This window comes from Exophiala xenobiotica (assembly GCF_000835505.1).
Source record: "Exophiala xenobiotica strain CBS 118157 unplaced genomic scaffold supercont1.1, whole genome shotgun sequence".
Lineage (NCBI taxonomy): Eukaryota > Fungi > Ascomycota > Eurotiomycetes > Chaetothyriales > Herpotrichiellaceae > Exophiala > Exophiala xenobiotica.
In genome coordinates this window covers 1,546,796-1,564,368 of record NW_013562494.1, presented here as the reverse complement: position 1 = coordinate 1,564,368, position 17,573 = coordinate 1,546,796, and the positions used below count along the sequence as shown (strand labels likewise).

General features: G+C 51.9%; 7 protein-coding genes across 8 annotated transcripts; 1 reads left to right on the top strand and 6 right to left on the bottom strand.

Annotated features, from left to right (window-relative positions):
- Positions 1–48: 48 nt before the first annotated feature.
- On the bottom strand, positions 49–3,946 carry PV05_00612. Of its 2 annotated transcripts, XM_013465525.1 has the most exons (5): positions 3,463–3,946; positions 2,990–3,379; positions 2,276–2,428; positions 2,152–2,225; positions 49–2,105 (listed from the first exon to the last, which is right to left on the bottom strand). In XM_013465525.1, exons 1-5 carry the CDS (start codon positions 3,506–3,508, stop codon positions 432–434), a joined length of 2,337 nt encoding a protein of 778 aa, XP_013320979.1. In that variant the 5' UTR covers positions 3,509–3,946; the 3' UTR covers positions 49–431. The 2 variants fall into 2 exon arrangements, with proteins under 2 accessions (XP_013320979.1, XP_013320980.1); XM_013465526.1 differs by having other exon boundaries at positions 2,276–3,379.
- A 709-nt stretch (positions 3,947–4,655) lies between these two features.
- On the top strand, positions 4,656–7,282 carry PV05_00611 (uncharacterized protein). The gene has a single exon (XM_013465524.1). It carries the CDS (start codon positions 5,027–5,029, stop codon positions 7,040–7,042), a length of 2,016 nt encoding a protein of 671 aa, XP_013320978.1. The 5' UTR covers positions 4,656–5,026; the 3' UTR covers positions 7,043–7,282.
- Positions 7,283–7,586: 304 nt separating this feature from the next.
- On the bottom strand, positions 7,587–10,092 carry PV05_00610 (uncharacterized protein). The gene has a single exon (XM_013465523.1). The coding sequence runs from the start codon at positions 9,056–9,058 to the stop codon at positions 8,240–8,242; it is 819 nt and encodes a 272-aa protein (XP_013320977.1). The 5' UTR covers positions 9,059–10,092; the 3' UTR covers positions 7,587–8,239.
- Positions 10,093–10,687: 595 nt separating this feature from the next.
- Positions 10,688–12,193, bottom strand: PV05_00609 (uncharacterized protein). Its single transcript, XM_013465522.1, has 6 exons — positions 12,023–12,193; positions 11,875–11,965; positions 11,730–11,828; positions 11,616–11,669; positions 11,424–11,558; positions 10,688–11,369 (listed from the first exon to the last, which is right to left on the bottom strand). Exons 1-6 carry the CDS (start codon positions 12,122–12,124, stop codon positions 10,828–10,830), a joined length of 1,023 nt encoding a protein of 340 aa, XP_013320976.1. The 5' UTR covers positions 12,125–12,193; the 3' UTR covers positions 10,688–10,827.
- A 673-nt stretch (positions 12,194–12,866) lies between these two features.
- On the bottom strand, positions 12,867–13,812 carry PV05_00608 (uncharacterized protein). The gene has a single exon (XM_013465521.1). It carries the CDS (start codon positions 13,637–13,639, stop codon positions 12,944–12,946), a length of 696 nt encoding a protein of 231 aa, XP_013320975.1. The 5' UTR covers positions 13,640–13,812; the 3' UTR covers positions 12,867–12,943.
- Positions 13,813–14,303: 491 nt separating this feature from the next.
- On the bottom strand, positions 14,304–15,484 carry PV05_00607 (uncharacterized protein; the record flags this gene model as incomplete). Its single annotated transcript, XM_013465520.1, has 2 exons — positions 14,304–14,849; positions 14,903–15,484. 2 exons carry the CDS (start codon positions 15,482–15,484, stop codon positions 14,304–14,306), a joined length of 1,128 nt encoding a protein of 375 aa, XP_013320974.1.
- Positions 15,485–16,013: 529 nt separating this feature from the next.
- Positions 16,014–17,169, bottom strand: PV05_00606 (acyl-CoA thioesterase II; the record flags this gene model as incomplete). The annotated part of the gene is made up of 2 exons (XM_013465519.1): positions 16,014–16,904; positions 16,960–17,169. 2 exons carry the CDS (start codon positions 17,167–17,169, stop codon positions 16,014–16,016), a joined length of 1,101 nt encoding a protein of 366 aa, XP_013320973.1.
- Between the last annotated feature and the right edge of the window lie 404 nt (positions 17,170–17,573).

The following is a 17,573-nucleotide window of genomic DNA, read 5'->3' as shown; positions in this document are numbered from 1 at the left end:
TAAAGTGAAGAAATGGATGCAGCCACAGAGAAGTGGACTGGCAGAACGTTCACGGCACAAAATGTATCGATTTTGTCACCTTTGGCGAGGAAAGTAGCCGGCTTGCCATTCCTCCGGCATCGCAAACAGACAGCCTTCAAACTATCCTTGATACCCCCCTAGCCATGCCCTTACCGACCCCACAAATCAGCCTTGCAAAGAGAAGGCCTGTACAATATAATATGCATGACTTCCCTCAGGTATCTTCCATCCGCTCTTCATCATTGTTAGGTATATTGTCGTCATGAAAATTCAAACAGAAAGAAGCAAGACCCGTCCCTAGTAGTACAAGTCGAGCGTCGTCGCTGACATGCTAAAAGAAGTGAAAGTAATACAAATGATCATATAGATCCATGAGGGATCAACATTTCGACGCCATAACCTCGCTCATATCAAGTCGTCGCAGACAGCAAGCTCGAGTTCTTTTTTGATATCCAGCCCATCAACATATTGTCAAGCTGTGTCTGCATCTCTGTGAGTCTGTTTCGCTCATCTGAAAAGAGGTTATGCATAAGCGGGTGATCAGGTCCCACAGGCGTCACGTTGGATTTGTCGTGCACGATTATGAGGAGATCTTTGATGTCCTGACTGTTCTCCATGTACGACCGTAAAGATGCATCTGACCATGTCGGGGTCGACCTCGATGTTGACGGCGTGTGAGTGGCAGTGGACGGCGAAGGTTTCGACGTACTAGCGGTTCCTTCTGAAGCCGCTGGATTGGTCTCGTTCGGTATAGGCGACACTCTGAGTGCACCTGCTTGTTGAGTTTGGTATTGGAATTCATTAAACTTGTCGGATGGTTCGATAGGTGAGACTTGCATTCCAGAATCTGATCGAGGTGGTGCCCCGTGCGATTCCACTATGGGAGACACGGCTCTTTGGTCCTGGTTTTGGTCTTCTGCTTTGATGGTTTTCTCGTCCTCGGAATCACTGTCGTCAATCGCAAATCGTTCCTTCGCCCTCTTAGAATATATGGGTTTCGTAGGAGAATCGCCGTCTGTCCCTGCTGATGAGCTCGACTTTAGCGCGGTCGTAATGGGCGAGAAGATCGATCTCTTCTCTGTGAGTGATGGGAAGCGGTTTACTTGGGTGGTCGATTGAGTCTGCGAAGCCGCTGATTCTTGAAGTTCTTCTGCTTGCACATTATCAGACTCAACTTTCCTTACTGTTGGTGGCGCCGGTGCAGGTCCTGTAGGTGCAGGTGGTGCCGCCGTTTGTGGAGCGTTCGGACCTTCTCGAGAGGGAGCCCGCTGATCCGAAGGCGAAGCCTTCGACAATGCTTGTGGAGGCGTCTTTTGCAGTTTACTTGGCTTTCGCTCCGGTCCGGTGTCTGGTCTAGATGAGAGCGACTCGAGAGAATCTTTCGATTGTGGCGGTTGTCGAGACTCCTCCACAACCTTTTCGTTTTCTTCCGGCGTGGCACCCTTCTTCCGTTTAAACAAACCGCTGAGCATGCCTTTCTTTTCCTTTTTCTTGTCCTTTGACTTGTCGTCCGAGCCGACTATCTTATCGAACGTCTCCAGACTGGGTCGTTGGCGGACTTCTTGTGGTTCGGCGGATGCGCCTGTATCAGAGTCGCCCCTCAAAAGTCGCGGCGTTAATGAGATCTTCTTCGTTTCCACCGTGTCGTCACGGAAAAACGAGTCTGTATTTCTTACGACTCCCTTCCTCGACCGTTGCACCGGCTCTTCCGAATTTTGTTCTAATCCATCCTGCACTTGCTGCATTTTCGTGGGACTGGATGAGACCTCGTTCTTCAAGCTGTCGTTGCTCGTCATACGCTGAATGCCGTTGACTGCTCCCGCTTCCTCTTTACTCCGTGATTCTGTGGTGGTACTGGAGACGTCTTGCTGATCTTCGGCGACATCAGTGTCGTCGCCATTCTCTCCGCCCTCGAGCGCTCCTTCTTCGTCCTCTTCCTCTTCCTCGTCTGAGTAATCGTATTCAGAAGGTTCATAATATGTGGGTGCTGAGAATTGCACCGTTTTAGCGTTTCTGCGCCGCATGGCTTTCTTTAATGGATTTTTCGACTTTTCTGTGTTGTCTCCGAGCATAGAAGCAGACAACTATCGCTTTGTTAGCTGCATCCCAAGCAGAGCCGGGACCACATACATCAACATTTCTATGCTTGTTCAATCGAGCCAGTCGTTCAGTAGGCGTCTCTATATGTTCAGCGGGCAAGTAGCCTGCGAGAGTTAAAGGATTGAATAAAAAAAGGGAATTCGGTCAGACTTACCAATGCTCCCGTCTTTGACGACTCGGACTAGCCACCAGTAGCTGTTGCTATCGTCAAGCAGCACCATGGTATCTCCCTTTGTGGCATTGGCTTGACCCTCGACGGTAGCGACAAACGTGTGTAGAGCATACACGAACTCGAAGTCAATGTCCTCTATCTCTCGTAAGCATTCTCCTCCCCAACCAGAATCAATCAAGCGCCCATTGGAACAAAATTGAAAATTCTCGGTGTCATCATCAGAACTCGAGTCAGGATCTGGCAAATAGGAGTCTTCGTCTTCCCAGTCGTCGTCTGTTTCGTCGTAAACGAAGTCGTCTTCGTAGCTCTCGACCGTATCATCCAACAGCGGATCATTCACCGGCAATAGATATCGTCGGAACTCCTGGGACTCGGACAATGGGATATTGTAGTAATGCATGGTCGTGTTTGATCCCGGTGCGAGTGGCAGGCTTGCTTGTGGAGTCTGATAGTGGTCGTGGCCGGGAGAGCCGTCGAAATAATGTTCGGTGTTGATGACATCCTGATCCTGTTCGTACTCACCATGATGACTGGCCGGGTGAAACAACTGCGTTGGGCGCAAAGGGAAATGGGCCGGGGAAGAAGAAAACGGAGAAGACGAAGAACAGCTGCCTCGAGTCGGCGTCGGTGAAGCCGGGGAAGCTCCAAGGTCCACAGAGTCGACTCGGGCGGGCCAAACGGGGAGGGAGTATTTACCATCTTCAATTGAGGGTGAGCTGGAGATCTTGTCCATCAGGTCGTCATCCATATCCTCCTCGTCGTGGGAGTCGCCCGCTCCACCATCATCAAGGTCCTGCCCATGGTATCCGTTCCCATTGATACCATTTTGCGAATTTATATGGTCGTCGTCTCCGTCATCGTCAAGGTCATCGTAAAAGTGTTGGTCGGAATGAAAGCCTCCGTTGGCTCTGTCCTCCGAAGCCCTGGGACTTGTGTGTTGTTGCTGGTATGCTTCCTGCTCAGCATGACGCAATGTCTGCTGTTGATGCGGCGCGGCAGGGCCATACCCGTAGGGTGAAGGATGAGCAGGTTGTTTGGTGTGATCTTTCGCCGAGGGGGCATCATGGTCTTGTAGGTCCAGGGTATCTACCGATACAAGTTGTGAGTACATGTCTTCTTTTGCAAATCTGGCAGAAAAGTTCTGCGGCCATTTTGTGGTGATATCTTACCAGCTCTCACAAGCTGTGGCTTCAGGGTGGTCATTGCGCGCACCATTGGGGCGGGGGTAGGATGGACGTCGCGTTATGTGCTCGTCGAACGAACTCGACGGGCTCTGACTCGATTCGGGGCGCATAGAGGTTCGGCTGAGGAGCGACGAGAGCAAAGAAAAGCCCGATGGATACGGAAGTGAGGCGAGGTTCGGAGGCACAGGGCGAAAACGGATGACCGACGCGGTAATGACTGATGGCGTTGGGTGCGAGCCAGCTCGATTGTTGCAGAGCGACGCGTGCTGCGGGAAGGACAAGCAAGGAGAATAGGAGAAGGCCGCGATCGACTGTATGCTGCAACGAGAGGATCGTGTTCGCAGGCGCAAGTGAGCAGCGGCGACAGACGAGTTGACAGTATATTGAAGAAATGCAGTTGGTTGGTGGTGGAGGATAGAATTGTGGTCGATTGGGAAGAAAACGGGCGGGTATTGAGCGTGGTCCCCCTAATCGAAGGGGAGCGGATGTTTCAAAATTCAAGGACTGGGTCGTGCCTGTGCCTTGTGCCTTTCTCTCTGAATCGAGATCAGGGACAGTGCGACTTGGGGCTGGAAGGGCCGAACAGGGAATAGTCTGGGGCGGACAAGGCCCATGATTGGAGCAGCAAGCGGGCGGACCAGCAGGAAATCAAAGCCATTAGGATGCAGATTGAGCTGGGGCTGCTGGGTGGCTGCCACTGCTCACTGCTGGCTTCCTGCAGGCCCACGCCGGGCCATTCTTAACCAGAGCCCGTCATCATCCTTTTCCCCCTCAGGTGCCCCTAGGTTAGCTGTTCACTCCGGGCGTCTGTTTCGAGTGCAGGCAATTTTGTGGGGGAGCCAGCTCGTCATCCTCGCCAGCAATAGCATGCAGGAGCAACCGGAGTGCTTCCTTGTTGCTACCAATGGGTGTCGTTCTTGTACCGTGCTGTATCTCGTCGAGTATATCTGGTGTTTATCCTTCGTAATGGTCTCATCGTCATAATCAATGCCAGATTCACCAAGTCCTGTGACCTACTCTCCTTTGTCAACTTTTTTTCTCTTAGAGGTGGCAGCAAAATGGAATGCCATGTGCAATCTGAGATAGACATGACCAATCTGACCGGACGCCTCCGAACACCCAAGAGAAAGAGTGAAGAGGCCTTCTGCCTTCTGTCTTCGGAGGTTCTGCTCGCTCAACTGTCACCCACCCTCCTCACTGCCACAAAATCCCTGTTGGCCTCGTGAACCAAAATATAAAAAAAACAATTATCATCGTTGCCTGCCATTTGATGCCGCTCTCCGGATCTGCAGATCATTATCCGTCTCTCCGTGGCATCCACACTCAGCGAGCCAGCCAAACCTGCCTTTCGTGCCCGCACGTGGGATTGAAGGAATTTTGAAAATCGGCTTCCGGCTTCCACTGCTTCCAACCTCCTTCTCATGAGCTTATAGCACCTCGTCTTTCTGAGGCAAACAGTCTCGTTGAGATCATTTTCGCACACTCAGTCACCTCCAACCCGTTCCTCTATACACCTAGAGAGACAACTGCGTGCCACTTGTTCAGTGGGATGGCGCAGGCCGACGGCCATGTCCACCACCAAGATCGCCTGCGCCCATGCTCGAACAATGAATATATTCCTACCTTGAATACCGAGGTTGAGTCTGGCGCCATGTTGTCTCCTCTGAATGCGCCCGCTCCTCAGTCGCGGCCGGCCTTTCAAGGGTCGGCTGCCAGCGAAGATACCATCCGCCCGATTGCAACTCCTCCCGTGGACATTCCCGTCGCAAACGAGCATGTTCCAGCGAGAGGAAACACCCCCGACACATCTTCCTACATCGAGCGCTATATGCGCAATCGTAATCCGTCCGTCAGCTTCAACAAGGAGATCAAGTTGGATTCGGGACACCGTCAGAGTATCACAGATCCGCTCGAGAAGCCCTCGCGTGATCGAGGGCGCTCAATGATGCAGGCCATTGTAAGAGAGAGGCGAGATTCAAGAGCGCACAGCGAGTCCGAACGGTCACATTTTGACCCCGCCACCGGTCGTCGCTTAGCCAAATACTCCCAGAGCCCGGCCAGAGAGCAAGCACGCATAGGCGAAGCGCGCTTTCCTTTGTTGCAGGCCACTGTGGACGAGATGGCACGAGAATCGCAGACGAACCTACCTCAGACGCAGTCCTTGACCTCTCAGTCTACAGAGGCTTCCAACGAACAGGCTGTCTTCTCACCTCCTTCCGAAGATCACTACCTACAGTCTCCCTTCACAGCCTCACCCTCACCCGTTACTCCGTTCTCCAACCAAGCCTTTTCCTACGAGGAGCCAAAATCCTTCCGGCGTACTGCATCACAACGATGGAGAGATGGTGAGGCCAGCGCTTCCCCCCAGGACTTCTTCTCTCGAGCGGGTAGTGTGCGCAACAAAAGCATGCGTGATCTTGTAAGCCGCGGCTCCCGTCGCGACACTTCAGGCTCTACGAAATCTCCTATGTCAGCTGCATCTTCTTATCTCCGTGCCTTCTCCATGAGCAGTTCGACGAACAATGGCGACGCCGAGACTGGGCCTATACCTCCGGATGCGGAGGGCCAAACTATCGGTGAGGACTATGTTCTAGGCAAACAGATCGGTTATGGCGGCTTCAGTACGATCAGAGAAGTGACGCAATTGAGTGACGGTGAGCAACGAAAACTCGCCGTGAAGATCGTTCGTCGACGTATTGGCGGCATCTCAGAAGCCGAAAACGAGCAAGCACAGGCGGAATTCGAGCATGAAGTCGAGCTCTGGCGCTTTCTCAATCATCGCAACATTCTCCCTCTAGAAGCTGTTTATAAACTCGACGAAGCCACCTTTTGTTTTATACCCCTCAATGTGGGAGGGACACTTTTCGACCTCGTCCGCTTGAACCGCAAAGGCGCCGCACACAACGTGGCAAGGAGCTATTCCTACCAGCTCGCCTCAGCATTGCGATACCTTCACCTCGACGCCCGGGTCGTGCACCGCGACATAAAACTTGAGAATGTCCTCGTCGAGCCTGGACCGGATGGACAGCCAGGTCTGCTCCGTGTGTGCGACTTTGGCATGGCAGAGTGGCTTTCCTCCGACAGCCTCTCCGGTCCCCCAAGCCCAGACTTCCACGACAGTGACCGACCCCCGCAGAAACATATCGGCCCGGCCGACACGTCCACGTCTGCCTTTGCAGGTGGCAGCCTAGAATACGCTGCACCCGAAATTCTACGCATTGCAGAACGCTTGAACAGCAGTGCTCCTGCAGAGCGGGCCATTGTCTCTCCTGCTGTCGACCTTTGGGCTTATGGCGTATGCGTCTACAGCATGATTGTAGGTTCTCGACCATTCCAGAATTCATTCCAGCCTCGTGTGGTCATGGCGATTTTGGCAGGGGACTGGAACCGCGAAATGCTGGAAGAAATTGGAGGTCAAGATGTCCTGGAGCTCGTGACTGGATGTCTGGACATGGACGACTCGGCCCGCTGGGACGTATCAAGGGTCATGGAGAGCCCCTGGCTGGAGGATCTCGCAGCTGAGGAAGACAATCGAGATCAAGGGCTTCACGGATGGCGATTGTAAATTCTACCCTACGGACGGCTTCTCTGGGATGAACTTATGGATTCTTACGACCTCACGACTTGCATGTTTTTTCTTCATCTTCTTCGCACGCATGGAGCTTTGGGACAGGCGCACTGCTGGTTGTTGAGACAGGATGTCGGAGTGTCTACCTCTCCTTCCTTCGCTATAGCGCTGTATCACTGTATCACTATGTTTCTCATAGGCTATACTAAACGCTAATGATAATGACTATGATACCCAAGGTCTTCTAATAAATAGGTACTCGTGGCGTTTGTGAGCCATTTGACTTCAGCTGCTGATGCTTTCCTCTCGTTCTCGCTCTCCTTCTGCCGGCATTCATCTTATCGGAGCATCTGGTATGACGCTGCAGCACACGAAGCAGTACGAGATCCCGACGACAAAACACAGCGCAAGTAAACGCATCCCTAAGTTAGCACCGCCCAACGGACCCCATGGACGAAGGACACTGGGGCCACGCCAATATACTAACTAGTATATATAGCTCAGACAACCAACAGAGAGATACGCGGAAGAACACTTGCCACCGGTGCGTTGCCATGTTTATTCTCATTTCATTGCCTGTGGCCGAGTGCCAGTGCTTCGCGTGAAAAGGTGCATTCTATTTTGCTTTCTTCATACTGTGTAGTACAGTACAGAGCGTGTTTTTCCACCCACCACATCGGCCCGTTTGTTCTGGCAATCTCAGTCTCGACATCTAGCACAGTGTGTGCTTCGTCCCTCTGGCCGGTGTCTCCAGGTCAGGTACTTCTTTTCCCGAAAGATTTGGTATTACAAATTCTTTTTCCCATCGGATTGCGTCGAGTATGGCAACTGGACGAGAGCATATCGTGTCTTCATCATTCCACCAAACCCGCTGTTCACTGACGACATGTCCACATGGTTCTCGAACGCCGACTCATCGAGCCGTGTGCGGTTGTGGCATGTCCTGTCGTAACGCTGGGTTCTGTCTCGTTCATACATTAATTTGTCTTCTCAGCCGTGTCCCGTCCATATTATGTTTCTCGTGTTCTCGCAGGCAACATTCGAATGCCTTTTCTTTCCAGATGCAGGTGCAAATGCAAAAGCCTTCGAAAACTGGCCCTCCAAAATTGGTAATAGTACATGTGTTGCAACCCTGGGTTGCGCAAGAGGTCTTGGGGTATCATTGCAAATCGGCTGGATTCCAATCCATCTATTTCATCGTAGAATAAAGATCAAACCGACCAAACATAAGAAAAGCAGCTGATGATGTGGTGCTACGAGCACACCAGTTCCGGTACTGAACGGCTCGTCGAACGGACTTCCGCCGCCACTGCCGCCGGTGTTGCCATTGCCGGCGCTTGAGGCTTGCGTCGCGGAAGATGTACGGGTCGTCGAGGTCGAGCTAGATGTGCTTGTGCTAGTTGAGGAGGTTGAAAGGGTGGTTGTCAAGGAAGACGATGAGGAAACCGAGGTGGATCTAGATGCAGATGAGGACTTTGTCACACTGCTGCTTTCTTTTGTTGTAGTTGTTGTTGTACTACCGGCAGACGTGACACTGGCGGCGGAACTCGAGGATGTAGTCACTGCTGAAGACGCTGCTTGTGAAGCTGTTGACGAGGTTGTCATTGTGTCGGAAGCCATCGACATGGATGATGATGGACTAGCTGCAGCAGTCGTCATAGTCGTGGTAGTTTGTGAGCTGGTAGGCGTGCAAAGGAAATCGATGACGTTCCCAATGAATATCTGACCGATCAAGGAATCCCCGGGGGCTGATAAGCTCGCGCATGCTCGCTGTATGAAAGTACCAGCCGCTTCCAGAGCGATCTGGCAGTTGGCAGAACAGCCACTTCCACCTAATAGTGGAAACTCGTCGAGCTCGCAATCAGTTATTGTCGTGCTGTAGGCTTTTGTGCAGAGTTGAGGAAATCCCATAATAGGTTGAATCTCTGGGAATGAAATGCTGGCCATCGAGACCTGTAGGAGCCCGTAGAACACGGTCGCAAGTACTGCTCGGGCCTTTAACCGAGTTCTCATGGTGACTTCCGTGCGGCACTTAGGAGGAGTTGAACTGAGTGCACGAGAGTTGTGAGAGAGCTCGAGATGAGTGCTTGAGGGCGAAGAGATTGATGGAGAGTCGATGCTTGACGTCGTTGAGGTTTGATGTTTGTTGACGGTCCGGCAGAATTTGGTAGCGATCCATTCACTCTGGCTGTGAAGTTCCAGCAGTTGAATGTTGGAGCCCGCCTTTCTCAAGATGATGCGCAACCAGAGAACATGTCGATACTCCCGCTTTGCCGATGGCTTATGTTGATGGTATGTTACTTGAAAGACTGTCGCACTTCAAGGACAGGAGTGCTCTGCTGCGAGAAGGGAGAATGGGCCTTTTCTTCACTCGGCTTCCAATGCTTCTCTCCACCACGATCGACCGCCGGCTTTCGCTGACAGAAGCGTCGACGTTGTGATAGCCACTCACGTATTCAGCTCAACGACAGCGCCTGAGAGTCCCTCAGGTTCTACGTCAGTCCAAGCTTCGGCAAACGAGGGATGGACAGCAAGCAATTCCACTACGCAGACCACAGTATGGTGTTGACAACAGATCTCTGCCGATCGCAATCAAAATATCCACCTCCAGCTGGGCAGTCTTCGGCGATTTTATTGTAGAGCGGACCCCAAGTTTCTGGTCTGAAACAGTAGCTTCCGTGCACAGATGTGAGGGACAGTTGCCTGACTTGTATCTGTCAATCCTTTTGTGATGTCAGATGTCCATCTCTTTGCTCGGAAATGCTGTGGCCGGGAAGTGCAGGATGAACTTGTAAAATTCGACGTGGATGTATAATCCGAGGGGCTTTGGTCGCTTGGGGAGGTTTCCTTTCGTGGTCAGCATTAATCTCTCTCTTAAGGACTCAGTTTCTTGTAACAAGGCAGAGGAAGAGGGAGAAACAGGGGCGTTAAGAGGGTTGCGGCTCGAAGTTCTCGACAGCTGACGAATGATTGTTATCACAATGAACGCGTAGATGAGAGCGTTCTGGCGTGATGTATCTCTCTCCCACCTTGATAGGGAATCGTCCACTCGACGAGCCATACTGGGCAACGCTGCATAGTCTGCGACAGTTGTCACCCTGCGTCAGGGTCATAGCCACGAGGCTGCCCTGAAGATGACCTGAAGCGGTGATGAACTGAAGCGGGAACTGTATGATCGACAGGGGAGCACAATGACTGATTGGTAGGTAAGCGATCAGGGGTCCAAGCTGAAGCAACATGGTCGCTGGGCGCCTCGGAAAACAAGATCCATTTCAGATCCGTACGACAGCGGCTGCTTCACCAACCAAAGAGACCCAGAAAAAGAGTTGTGTAACTTGCAGGGAGTCTGTTGACGTCAACCATGAAGGAACATTCTCGACCTACGGTCTGCTGGGTACATAGTATGGAGTCTGGAAACTCGTTTGACGGTAGGTGGACGGGGTTGCAAAGCCAGGACCTCTCATTCAACGGAGGCCCTCCTACCACGATTGTCCTCGCTACTGTTTGTCGTTGAATGGCACATTAGCGCCAAATTACACGAATTACGACTTACCCAAGAGATGATAGTAGGTACCTGGTAGGATATATTTCTATTTGTACGGTATACCCGTTCATGAACACCTCAGTCTTGTCGTTGAAAGGCACGGACGAAACGGTTGGCCCCTTTAAGAAACAACAGCTGGCATTCCAATTTCTGCATCCCCCAACCCGATAGCATGGCTATTCCAAGGTACAATGCTGCGCTCGCTGTGTTCCATCACGGTATCTCATGACCATTTCATTCAATTCGGGATCACCACACCGCGGAATCGAACCTTTCCGGCGACCATCTTCTCCAGAGCCTCATTAGCCTTGTCCAACGGGAATTTTTCAATCATCACATTGACGTCGTGCACCCGGGCAAAGTCGATTGCTTCCTCACTGTCGAGGGCATGTCCGCTCGGCCACGCCACGATGCTCAAGCCATGGCGGATCATCGAGGCTGTGTTGACTTCAACGGGCGCAGAGGCCGCGAGGATGAGGAGTTTGCCCAATGGGGCCAATCCCTGTAGCAATGGTGGGATGAGTTTCTGGTTGGGCGCAGTGAAGATAATACAACTGGCTCCGCCCATCTTTTGCAATGCTTCACCAATGTCGCCCTGTGACGCATCGATGTATTCGTGGGCTCCAAGTTGCATAGCGAAGTCCTTCTTTTCGGAGCTGCTAGATATCGCAACTGTCTTATACCCCATACGACTGGTGTATTGCAATGCCAGATGCCCAAGCCCCCCTAAGCCTTGCACGGCTACAACTGAGCCAGGAAGGACGTTCTGATTGCGCAAGGCTGGAACCCATCCCCATCAGCACCATAACGTCAAGTCGGGGTTGAACCACTTACAGTTGAAGACTGTCACTCCGGCACAGAGCAATGGGCAGAAGGCAGCTGGGTCGACGTCTCGAGGAATCGAAACCACCGCTTCGGTTCGCAATGTAACATATTCGGCATATCCGCCGTCCCGCGTGACTCCGTTGACTGGAAAGGATGCATATCAGCATGGTCAGAAAAAGACGGTGTCGGTATAATACGGACTCTGTTCCTTCTCGCACATCTGGAACAGCCCACGCTGACACGACTTGCACGTCCCTGGAGGGTCACATGTTCAGCAGAAGGCTCCTCGAGTTCTGTTCTGAGGTGTTTTCCTACCGTCATGGCCTCCGTGCCACGGCGCGCCGACTCGGTCACCCTCTTTCCAACGCTTCTCGGTATCTGGGACGGCGGCGACCTCCCCAATGACTTCGTGACCTGTGCCTGTTAAAAGGCGAGTAATCCACACCCGACGATGGCTTACCAGGGATGATGGGGAATGAGTTCCCAAACAAGGCGTGTTGGACAGCGCTGTCGGAGTGGCACACACCACAAGCCAGCACTTTGACCAAGACCTTTCGACGATGGGGTCAGCCAGGGGGCGATGGAACAAGCATTCTGACGGTACGTACCTCTCCAGGCTTGGGCAATTCTAGCGGCACCTGCTTAAAGGTGAGTGGCTCTCCTTTGGCCTCGAAGACGGCCGCCTTGTATTCTTTAGGTAGATTTGGCATGTTGAATTCTTGAATTCTTCCCGAGTTTGTGGACAGATTGACAATAACTCTATAATTTCAAAGGTTTCAATTCCCAGGGCCAAGCACAGGTACTTAAAAGTATGGAGGGGTCGTGTGTATTTATGAGGTGGGATGGCACTGAGGCACTGACTTTCCCATGATGTCAAAGGTCTATCATCACGTTCCACTTATGGACTTATGGTTGACTGGTGTAACAAATCCCACATGCTGTTCCTTGTACATTGCTCTCTTTGTCGTCAAGGCCTTCTGCAGTAACGCAGATACCCCGGCACTTGCCCCATGTGTGCAAACTTCTACGCCATGAGTATTGGCGAATGGTCGAAGTCTACGAAGGGGGGAGCAACGATGCGTCTATGGGACCACTACGGAGTAGTTCTGCCTGATTATGAGCTTGCTGAATAAGAAAAGGCTTCTTTTGGCGACAGTGCTGACCTCTCAGGCCCTCCTTAGTCGTTCCGTATTGGGGCTCGGACATACAGCTTCCACGTCTGTGCAGTTGCTGTCGAGAGATCGACGGTACAGAGTCTATCTCCGACTTCTGACAACCTGGAGGACTTAAGAGTTTCCTGTTCCGCGATTTGACGCTCCGAGTTCCCCAGCTGGATCCCGCAAAAGCCGCCCATTACCGCCATAGCCTATAGGGTGTCCCCTAGATCAATACAGTGACTTTATGCTATTGCTATGACTCGCGAGTTCTCGTCATATTGTTTGATGACAGTGGCTTGAAAATACGGCCTCAGCATCTTGACATCCATCTCGTGCGAATCCGAGCAACAACGTCCTTCAGCTCAACTCAACTCATGGCAAGGCTTTTGGCTGAGGCTCCCTAACCATACAAAACAGATCGCACTTATCACCCCCATCCTCACACACCATCTTTCTAGCCAGTTTGAACCCCATCTTCTCGTAGATCGCAATGTTGGGCACCTCTTTCGAACTCTCGAGATAACACTTCCTCCCCTCCTCGTCGGCCTGCTTCGTCACGACTTCAAAGAGCTGCCGCCCAATGCCTTTGCGCTGGATGCCCGGCCTGACCGTGACAATATTGCAGAAATAATACCCATTCGGATCTGTCCAGATCTCTGATTGCGCAATCGCCTGCTCCCGCTTCCAGATCCAGTACCTCTTCGTATTCAGGCCTCCGCGCCCTTGATACCGCACTAGATTCCAGCCCTGCTTGAACCAGAGGACATACTCGTCGATCCATTCGCTCCAAGTCTGCTTCTCATTGACGTTCCGCGGCTTCATCCACATGCTCACTCCCAGGACTTTGCCGTCCTGGTCGTCCGTGTCCTTTGCCGCATAGAACAAGGCATTGCGCATCCCCCATTCACATTTCGCTTTGAGACTGGCAAAGTTGCGCTCCTTGTTGAACTTGCCTTGCCGGGTGTCGAAGGCCCACAGGTGGTATGGGTCATCAGCGAACGCGGCTTGGATGCATTCTACCACCGACGGTATGTCGGCGGTTGTTATAGGCTTGATTTCAATGCCCATTTCTGAGCCTTTCAGGCGCAATTTGTCGAGGTGAAAAGGGAATTTCGGCGAAGACAATGGAGATCAAATAAGTGCTCCTCGTCGGCTGGGAATTCAGAATAGGTCAAGACTGGGGTTGACACTTTTCACAATGCTGTTTCAGACAGCATCCCTTCGCAGACAATGGAGCCAACACGACTTCAAAAATCATGAAGGACGATTCGAGGTTCAAGGCTCAGGAAGAAACGGCCAACTCCGGTCCATGTTGGTTGCCAAGGTGTGGCCGGAAAATAATCTTGGTGTCTTAAATTCCTGCATTGGATCTTCACGGTTACAGAATCATCAAGATGAGGTATGTTCGTTAACATAACGCATAGAGAATCAACTAGCAAGTCACGGCAAGAGAGAAGCTTAGGTCTCCAACAGTGTCATCGCTTTCCTGCTCCACATCTGGCTCTTGAGCTCTTCGCATCAGCTACCCAGCACTGACATTATTGAGCTGAGCATAAAGGTCAACATTCACTGAATGTCTTCTGAGGCCTACGATCGACTTCACACCATTCATCACGCATTGTCAGATACCACTCAGTGGTCTTCCAGTTCCAAACAATCAAAACAGACCTTGTTGTGCAGGACGCGAGATAGACCCTGGACTTCAGTCATCGTTCGCCCTGATTTCGTCCAATCATACATCGACGTGCCCTCCCCTTCTAGCATGGATGGTTCCCTCGTCGTGAAAAGCCAGATCCTTGAACTGCGTCTCCTCACGAAGAAGCTTCACGATTCCGACTTTCGGAGCCGCTCCGTTGAACGCTCCTGTTGACACGTCTTGGCTGAGACATACGTTGCGGAAGGTGAGCGAGTTCAATGTCTCCCTATGGCGTACAATGAATTGCCAGAGTTCATCCTCGGTAGTGATTACCTTGCCAAGGGTCAAGTTCTTCAGTCGGGAGAAACTGCGAGACATTAAGTATCGACTCATTGTACCCATCATCGAAGACTCGCTGTAAAGATAGAGTTGGTGTTCCACCGTCATCGCTCCGAAACCCAACACTAAGTCCTCTACCGAAGGTAATAGCTTCTGCAATCCTCCCAGAGTTTGAAATAATCTGGCGACATTCCAGCGACCGTCGATCTTTGGGGCATGGAAAAGGAGGGTAAGGCTGTGATCGCGGTCTCGCGTCTCGAAGATGACCTTGAATTTGCTCTCTTTACACAAGGCTGGTTTCTCCTCGGCATTATGTAAGTGCAGAAAGTGTCCCAAGTAATGGGCACAAATTCGACATGGGCGACATAAGGCGATCCAGCCGTTTCCGTCACTGATAAGTTGACTAAGATGGTGTTCAGCAATCTCTCGACTCTTGATCGTGGTGGAGGTGCTCTCAGTCCGCCTCCCTGTGGGAGACTGCCGTGCAAATTGCACGCTCCGTCCGACTTTTCAATCCTGCCGTTGGTATAGCACAAGGCGTTCGGGCGAGAAAGGCTTTGCAGAAGGTCTCGCATGTACGGGTGACCAAAGCTCTTAAAGTAATCAATGCCGTTATACATGCAGCATAGGTAGACAAAGTGACATCGGCAGACGAGTGGATTCCAATGCCACTCCAAGCAACGCACAAAACCTGACAGCTTGGGGTTGTTGACTTTCCCTGCTACTTCACCGCTGCGCGTGGTCGGCCAGATATGAATAGCGCGGAACAACCGACATGTCGCTTGAAGGCCGGTGCAGTTGTCTACCAGTCGACAATTCTTGAGGTCGTCTCTGTCGAGATGGCCGATGATCATGGAGATGACCTCGACGGGTAGTCTGTCCCAATCTCTTCCAATCGTCGTTTTGTCGATAGTATTGTGGTTTGAGGGAGTCGCCATGATGTCTGATATTGTGGGTTCCACGAGATACTCGGGTAGGAAGCTGGTTCCGAGTTCTGAACAATCTGAAAGACTTTATCCTGTAAGCTGATAAATGGAGTGATCTAGGCTGTGCACATAAGAGGCAGTGATAAATCCGAGCTGAAGTGGCATGGTCCGTGAGAGCGAAAAATTGAAGCCCAGGTGAAGCTGGACAGGCAGTCGTCCGCCTGTCTCACACCTGTTGATGGCCGGTCAAACCAAGTGATGAGCTCCAACTTCATCCCACTGCCTCCTCCATTGGACCTCAGGCGCCTTCCTTAGCCATGCTCCGTGGATCGTCTTCAATGCTTACCTTAGATGGAAAGACATCAGGTATGAAAAGGCAGCACGCAGTCTGAATCATTCACCGAGCTCATGTCACCCGAGCGTGTTGACCAGCCGTGACTAGTTCAAAGGGGTCTCTTAGGCCAATATCGGCGCAAACCAAGCTGCGCTCACCAATGGTGCTCAACGCTGTGTGGATTCGTTCAGTACGCTCTCTTTCAACTCAGAGCTTGCTCCCCTGTTGCCCTCCCATCTCTTTTGAGCCTCCTGTGATCTTCTTGACAAGCTCGCTCGGAAACCTCATCATGCCGTCCTGTATGGTCGTCGCAATGAGTCTCCCGCTCTCATAATCCCACAGCCGACTATTATGACAAACCCTATTATCACCACTTTGACTTGACCATGCCTCCTGGACAAACCATTTTGGCCTACCGTCCTTGCCTACCATGGACAAATGTTCCGCCAGCCCATGGAAGACCACCGTATGCGACAGCGAAGCCATCGTCGTGGGAACCATCTCGTACCCCAGCGCCCGCTGCACAAGGAACAGCGAATTCTTGTCCGAAGCATATAGGTGCGCAGCAGCATGGAGATTCAGGTCAACCTCGTCCCCAGAATCGTCGTCCTGAATAAGTCGATAGAAATGCAATCCCCGCCACCTCGACGCACCTTTTCCGTCCTTCCCACCACCGGGCTCAACCCGTCCATTATACCTATGCATATCGACCTTCCTCATCTCGACACCTGGAAACGCCGCGGCAGTCCGGTTCCATTTCTCTGCTTCCTGGTCCTCCCACCACTGTGAGTCCGCGCCAGGCGCAAGCGGATGGTCTTCGGGCCCCACACCATCAAGGACCATCGCATACTCGGTCCTGATATGCTGCCTCGACACATCTTGATGATCAAAGTCATGCCATTTAGCGTTTCCTTTTTCCGAGCGCTTGAACGAGATTGTAGCAGTAAAGCAAGGCGATGAGCCCTGACCAGCCGCATTAGACTGCTGGAACACATCTACAGACCTGAGACAGTAGATCCCGCCATCCCGGACTCTTCGGACACGGTAGACGAAGGGCACATCGATTGCGCCGGGAAGGATGAAGTAGCCTGTCATTTGCTTCGACATCATCAATCAGATCCAGATAAATGTCAGCAAAAGTTCTCTCACGTACATGAACCACAAGTCCCTTTCCGACAGTTTTGCTTGCAGCGTACATTGCTTGGGCGTAGACATGACCACCAAATGCTCGCTGGAAGGGTGCCGGTGGCCAGGCGGCTGTGAGACTCTCGAACGTGTCATTGGCGATCTGCTTGACGGCCATTAAACGCTTGAAGGATATCGGCTTCTTGCCCCGCAATGGCTCGACTTTGTGTGTTGTCATGCTTATTTGGTAGCTTGTAGAATGGTCAAAGAGATCTCTGAGAAGCGAGGTGTTCAAAGCCTGATGAAGAAGTCTTTTAGCGGCTGAGAAATCTGTATATCATTCTGCAAGATGGCACAACGCGTTGTCAAATATGTGAGTCTGCGATAGTCGAGCACATCAATCAGCAAAGAAATGTGCCTGATTCTTCGGCTTTGGATTGAAGTACCTAGTCGTGCCAGTCGAGTTGTGTCGAGTCTAACTGCCTCGGCTCGAGAGAAGTGTGGAGCGGTGGAATCACCTCGCCAGCCCAGTCGGACTTCTTGTCCGTCTGGCTCTTATCGCATCTCTCACGTGGCGATAACGCCTCTTAACTCCCATGACATCACCTCTGCGATGCTGTCATCGACCGCTCACCACGCAGC